Source organism: Wyeomyia smithii, chromosome 2 (assembly GCF_029784165.1).
Source record: "Wyeomyia smithii strain HCP4-BCI-WySm-NY-G18 chromosome 2, ASM2978416v1, whole genome shotgun sequence".
Classification (NCBI taxonomy): domain Eukaryota; kingdom Metazoa; phylum Arthropoda; class Insecta; order Diptera; family Culicidae; genus Wyeomyia; species Wyeomyia smithii.
Window position 1 is genome coordinate 205934406 of NC_073695.1, and position 7370 is coordinate 205941775.

The 7370-nt window shown below is 41.2% G+C and overlaps 1 protein-coding gene across 1 annotated transcript; it reads right to left on the bottom strand.

Moving 5' to 3' along the window:
• Positions 1-5986: 5986 nt before the first annotated feature.
• Positions 5987-7078, bottom strand: LOC129720362 (uncharacterized). The gene has a single exon (XM_055671825.1). It carries the CDS (start codon positions 7076-7078, stop codon positions 5987-5989), a length of 1092 nt encoding a protein of 363 aa, XP_055527800.1.
• Between the last annotated feature and the right edge of the window lie 292 nt (positions 7079-7370).

The window sequence follows — 7370 nt, forward strand, 5'->3', positions numbered from 1 at the left end:
TTTTCTATAAAACAATAAACGAAAAACGAACACTTATGGTTCTTAAAATGTGAAAATTACCTTTTTAACCGACCAGTTTCGGGTAAGTTGTAACCCATCTACAGGGCGATGTCCAAGGCTGGACAAGGTTGTACAAGGTTGAATTTTAGTGCCCATGGCCATTACCAAAACGCGTCAACTTACGCGAGAGTCATGGGCGTAGCCAGAATTTCAAATAGGGGGGGGGGGGCAAGCTCTTCAAAATTTTAGAAGTATAAAAATGGTACACTAAGGTCGCTTTTTACGCGGTTTTTTTTCACGCGACTTTTTTTTTACGTGGATTCCGGAATTTACGCGGTTTTTTTACGCGGATTTCGAAATTTACGCGTTTTTTACGCGGATTCCGGAATTCACGCATTTTTTTACGCGGCACGTATCCCCCGCGTAAAAAGCGACTTAAGTGTGTTTTGAAAAATAGAAATAAATACTAGTCTTTAGTGATTGTTACATCAAGGCAACCAGTGAAAAGTTGTACTTGACATCAGATTGGATTATATTTTGTCCAACCTCGAATATAAATAGATGTTCTTTACCAAAAACTCTTAAGTTCATTTAAACCTTTGGACATATAATTTTGGCGACGAGGATCTCAAGAATCCACGAACACGGCAGAAGATAGAGTTGATCAGCAGCCGCAACCGGGAATTCAAGATATGATTCACAAGATGGCCCAAATTTTACAGCGGATAGCAGTCCAGCAAAGTTGGACACCTATTCTCACAGCCGCTATCTCAAATACATCCTGTCAAATCATCCCAAGGACGTGAAGATTGGAGACACAGTCAAGATTATCAATAAAATCTTCGGGCATCAAACGTCAAACGTTCACGATTGTTGTTGACCATCTGCCGATGAACACTCAGAAAGCAGAGAGCACTCAACCACTGTTCAGATATTGTTGACCTCAGCCAGGTTTTCACCCGACGTCATGTGCTGAACGAGCGTTCAATCGTGCATGTTTCCATGGTAGAGCAAGTGCAATTTTAACTGCTTTCTCAGTCGCAGGGAAGAAAGAACGGGCTTTAGCTAGCAGGTCTATAAGATTCAACTCTTCCAAGTTCTTACGGTCTGCTCTCATGCTGCTGCAATGTTAATATCAAACTTCCACCTCTCCAACAAAATTGTCAACTTCATAAAAAATTACGAAATTTTCGGTTTTGCGCATGAACTCTTCCAACGACATGCGTATTACGTTAGCGGAATGCAGCAAGGACAACGTGTAGGCTGGTGCACTATCTTCATCGAACCGTGTTTCCAGTGAGGTTACAAGAGAATCAAGGTAAGGAAAGAGAAATCAAGCTAGTTGATGCAGGCGGATTTGCCCGGTACTTTTGCCGCTGCAATACCCTTGGTGGATCAACTGAAAAACCTATGCAATTCCGCCCCCCCCCCTGCCTCCCTCTGGCTTCGCCTATGGCGAGTGTGTATAAAAATTGAGTGTGTATAAAAATTGTATAAAAATTGTGTGTATAAAAATATAAAAATTGCTCGCCGGGTTCGTCGCTTCAATATATGTTTACGAGGAAACTCATTTAAGTCTCTGATTAAACGGTAATGACTAGGGATACCAAAATTCACAGGAATAGTTGAATAGCTATAATCTTTCAATTTTTTTTTTCGGTTTGAGCGGATTCCAAATTTGTTTTTATAAATTTACAGGATTCAACATTAAGACAGCAAATATTCTGACAAATATTTGAAGCAAACTATTTGATATTACACGGCAAACATATATTGGCTGTCATTTCAAGCAAATATTTGCTCCGTGTAATGCCCACTTTGATGCTGCTAAACGTTTCACGTTTTGATAGGATATTTAATTTTACTGCACTATTGCATAAAAAACTATAGAAAATCTTGCGAAATTTTTCGAGAAACTCGGGAATCCCGGAACCCCGGGCATTGATATTTCTGTTCCCGGGATCTTGAAATCTCGGGAAAAAAGTATTTCCCGTGAAATTGTTCCCGGGATTTCAAACCCTGGTCACTATAGGTATAAATTTATCTTACTTATAGTCAATTTACTATACTTACACTAAGGCCTTTTTACGCGGGGGTGCGTCCCAAATTTGTGAGTGACCGCGTAAAAAAGACTGTTTTGAGCTGCAAATATAATGAATAAAATAGTCGAATATGATAGTGGTCGATCTAGAGACCAAAATTCAACATTTTAAACTTCCAGTATTTACACCAATAATTATGATTTCATTTTAAACGGGTAGTTGATTATCTTTTTGGCATAAAATGAGGTCGTTTTTGAGTTATGAAGAAAAGCAACCCGCGTAAAAAACATGTGTATTGTTTCAAATATTGGATTGTCTGCCTCATTTGGTCAGTTGTAAGTCATCAGGTCTCCCCAGCTGGTCTCGAGGTACGATGCTGGCCTAACAAGCCAGTCGTCGTAGGTTCGAGTCTCGGCTCGGGAGAGACTGTTAGTGTCAGTAGGATCGTAGCGCTAGCCCCGCAATTGTCCTGTACACTCAACAGTTGGCTGCGAAGTCTGTGTATAGTAAACAGAAGGTCAAGTTCCGAATCGGAATGTAGCACCAAGGCTTTGCTTTGCTTTAAGTCATCAGGTTTGCTAAGCCAAGCGAAACGGCAAAAGAGGAAGACACACTCGAGAAGCGCAAAAATCGCAGAAGGAGTATAAGAGGAATAAGGGCGACGAGATCATTCTCAACATTGACGGGTCTAAATACTTCAAGATCTTAAGGGCCATGAGAGGCGACGCCCAGCTGGGAGATCTGGGTGAGAATGTTTGGACCATTCGTCGAGCACTTATTGGCGAAATGGTCCTTTCGGCCAAGAGGGCCGCAAATACGTAGCTTAAAGGGTACTAGGCAAGAATTTGAAGGTTCGTACCCTCATCACAGCTGTGACCTTCCAGCTTAAAAACCTGGATGAGGTCACCAAAGGGCAGAACACAAACCGGGAACTGGGCATCAAATATGTCACCGAAGGTCCAGAGTACCCGGCCTGCATGCCGGGTACTGAACCACTGCTATGAGGCACAACGGTTGCCAGTTTGCCTCTTAGCCGTTGTCGGACATTGCCGTCGTATCGGTCTCCTACGGCAATCCCTCTCAGAAACAGTAACTGGGTAACTTTTTCAACCAACCTTTGACCTCCGGCAGTTGAGTTACCGCAAACAATGAGTGACAGCAGCCGCGCAGAGATAGGGGAAGCGGTAAAGGTTACGGATGATGAACCTATTGAGATAACTTCCCTGAAGATGAGCAAGGCACAGGGACCAGACGGAATTCCTAAGAGAACATTCTTAAATGACGTAGCATTTTTTTCATGATTTTTAAGCGGTTTTTTAAGCGGATTTTTGAATTAGCGCGTTTTTTACGTGGATTTTCGAATTGACGCGATTTTTTTACGAGGTACGTAATAAAAACCTGACTGTAGTAACATACGTACAAAAGTACTTGAAAAAAAAACCGTGTCTAATTCAATTTATTTACAACTTATAGACTCGTGACTGCATCTTCTGCTTCGAAGGGCTTGTGTTTTGGTACAAGGAGTAAAGGTGTTTAAACAACTTAGTATGATCCATGTCTGCAGAAAACACAGAAACTATTCCAAAAATGATACGAGTATCGTGTAATTTTCACTATTAAAAGCCACAAAAAGGCAACGATTTTTGTATTCAAAACAGATTGTGTGTTTGGAAATCCAAGTGATTGTTTATGTAGCAGAGCTTTTAGAATATTTCAGAATGCCACAGATTCCTGCAAAAAAAATCAGTCTTTAAAAAAATGCTACGTCGATGTTACTACAACCCCCTCTCCCCCCTTGTCACAGCTTGTCACAAAATGATGATAACCCCCTTCCCCCCATGAATGCTACGTCATTTAAGTATGGTCCCTAACCTGACCATTAAGACAACCATAAAGGTAACCCCCGGGCTGTTTGGGGCGCTCATGCAGAAATGCTTAGACGACCGCCTATTCCTGGACAAGTGGAAGCGACAGAGACTGGTATTACAGCCACCACCAGGTGACCCATCGGCATATAGACCAATTCGTCTTTTGAACCCAGCGGGTAAGGTGCTTAAGAGGGTAATCTTCAACAGACTTGTGAGATTTACTGAGGGTGAAACCGGCGTGTCAAGCAAATAGTGAGCAAGATCGCGCGAAATGACCTATGGTCGAATATCGACCATTTTTGATTTGAATGAAACTTTGCACACGTATTTGGCTTAGCAAACTGACCATTTTTCACAGGTGGAGAGATTTTTTACACCCATGAGTTACATTCTAAAAGGGCGTATGCCTTTTGGCATAGGTTTTATTCCAAGCATTGTAGCCCAGAAACCGTTGGTTGTATAGAAAAACTGTCTGAGAATGAGTTGTAGGGAATTAAAAATGCACCAAAAAAAATATACACTGTACAAAAAAAACTTTTTTTGACCAAAAAAAATTAAAAATAAACGTTAAATTTCAATTTAAAAAAAAAGTTGAATTTTTTCCTTTTTTTTTTAGAAACTTGACGTTAATACGCAATTTTTAAAGAAAAGTCCAGGGTGGAGAAATGAAAAATAATTTTTTTATGGTAGATTAATTTTTTTATGAAAATTCTAATTTAAACATTTTTCAAAATATTTGTATTCTGACGATTTTAAAAGATGAAAAAAGTCATTTTGAATCAAAAAGCTCGTGGTAGTAAACATTCTAAAGGCATCGGTTTTCGAGTTATTTTAAATTTAAGCTCAATAAAATAATAATATTTCGGAAAACACACGTTTTTCTTAATTTGTCCATGGTTCCCCAGCAAAAACTATACGTTCATTGAAATGCTTGATCAAAAATATACAATTCATTCTTTGACAACAAAACGATTGGATAAATAACTCAAGCGCTAAACCTTAGCCTACCTACACGTTCCCCCTTGCAGAATGTTCTATAAAAAAATATGTTTGTCGTGCAACACTACCTACTTGTTTACTAATAATAACTGTTTGTAAAGTACGCAATCAATTACTACTGGGTTACCTATATCTGATTTCGTATATAAATACAATTGCACTACTCCAGATGTGTTAGTAACAGTTTGCATTTTGTGAAGATGAATAAAGTAAAAATGGAATACACCAAGCCCAAATGCTGTAAACCTGTTCCTGAACGTCCGTGGGTTGATTTCGTTAGCAAATCACAACGCTTTTAATTTGTTGTAATGTAGCTTTTGCTGTAAATTTATTTTTATTTTAACAGTAATTTAAGCAATAGGTTTTATTTAGGGTTAACTTACAAATTTAGGTTTGCACGTGTTTCAAGAACAATTTTAACTTTTTCGTACACTTTAATATTTTAATAACTGTAGTTTTAACTCTATTTGCATGAAATCTATTTTTACTAGAATGTTTTAAATGAAAAAAATAGTTTTAGATTTAATTTAGAATAAGAGTAATTCAAGGTTAATTTTAGCAACTTTCCCTCACCTAGGAGTTCTTTACTGTACGGCTGTCTAATTAAGAAAGAAAGATGAGCTGGCAAATTTTAAGGAGTAACCCTTGTCCCTTCCATCGGTGACAACTCCTTCGGCGGCTGGGTTACAGTGTCAATATGACAACTCCTTTGTCGACTGGTATAACTTTCTATCGGTCTAACCGTGAGTGTTGCCAGTATCAACATCCTCTCCCCCGTAACACTGGCCACCAGGTTCAGTTTTACCACCTCTATCTACCTCTAACATTGCCAATTTTGCCACCGGCCTGCGCACTAGCCCCCTCGCAGTTTGTATCATTGCTTGACGGATTCGCCCATCTACCCCTTTGAAGGTTTCAATTATGCGTCCTCTTATCCACTCGTTCCTGGTGCCCTCGCCGACTATGAACCAGGTCGCCTACTGCTATCGGTTTTGTATCGCCACACCATTTCGGCCGCCTAGTAAGCGTTGGCAGATACTCCCTAACCCACCTTCGCCAGAATACGTCGAGATGATGTTATATTTGCATCCAGGATGATCGCAAAGTTTCCGCTAGTGGTGTTGCTTCTGCTATAGGTTGACGAACACCGTTTGAGTTTCCCAAAAGGAAATGGTTTGGTGTGAGGGCCTCGTACTCCTCTGCTGCAATCGGTAAGTACGTCAGAGGCCGGCTGTTAACGATTGCCTCGGCTTCTACCATAAAGGTTTCCAGCGACTCGTCATTCAGTTTGCGGTTGTTGTTACACGCCATCTCAACAGCAGCTTTAACAGAGCGTACCATGCGCTCCCACGCACCACCCATGTGCGGGGCGCTGGGAGGACTAAAAATCCATTTGGTTGATGTGCCTGTGAATGTTACGGCTAGCTGTTCATACTGCTCTCGAAGAAGTTTGGCGGCTCCCCTAAAGTTTGTACCATTGTCTGAGTAAAACTCAGACGGGGAACCCCGGCGGCAAATAAAACGCCGAATACATTTTACGCAGGAGTCAGTTGTCAAGTTGTGGGCTATCTCTAAGTGCACTGCCCGTATTGTTAGGCACGTGAACAATGCTACCCATCGTTTTTCATTACGTCTGCCAATTTTCACCGACAGGGGTCCAAAGAAGTCCAGACCTACATGTGTGAATGGTCCTACAAATGATGCCATTCTTGCAAGCGGTAGCGGGGCCATACCCGGCACCTTCGGTGTTGCCTTATAGACTCGGCACCATTGACACGCTTTTGCGGCGCTGTTGACTTCTACCCTAAGCCTTGTGGTGTGATACCGTTGACGAATCTCATTAACTATAGTCTCAGAGTTGCCGTGCAAGTATTTACGGTGATATTCGTCCAGCAACAGAGAGGTAAAGGTATGTACCCTTGGGAGAATGATTGGGAATTTCAATTCCATTTCCGCATTTGGTGCTGCTTCGATTCTGCCATCACTGCGAAGAACGCCGTTCTCATCAAGAATGGGACAAAGCTGGTACAGTTTGCTGTCCTTTTCCAAAGGTACCTGCTGTTTTGTTGAACTCATACGATTAAGGTTCAATATCATCATTTCTTCCGGGAAGCATTGCCACTGCGTTTCCCGAATAAGTAGTTGTTCGGCCTTCTGTAGCTCTTCCATTGTTAGTGGCTCAACAGACCGTTCCTGCCCTTTTATCAAATGCTTAAAGTTTGCAATGGCTCGATACACATATGCGACTGAGCGAATAGCCCGGGTTAATCGAGAAAATCTTTCTTGTTTTACTAATCGTTGCGGAATTTTCGTCGATCTATGCGCATAGCAAGGACGAAGTTCTTCTTCTGTTGGTGGTGTCAGAGATCGTTGAATCGGCCACTCTACTTCAGGCAACTGTAAAAAGGCCGGACCCTTGAACCAAACACTTTCGGCTGTTGAATCGGGTCCCTTTCCCCAC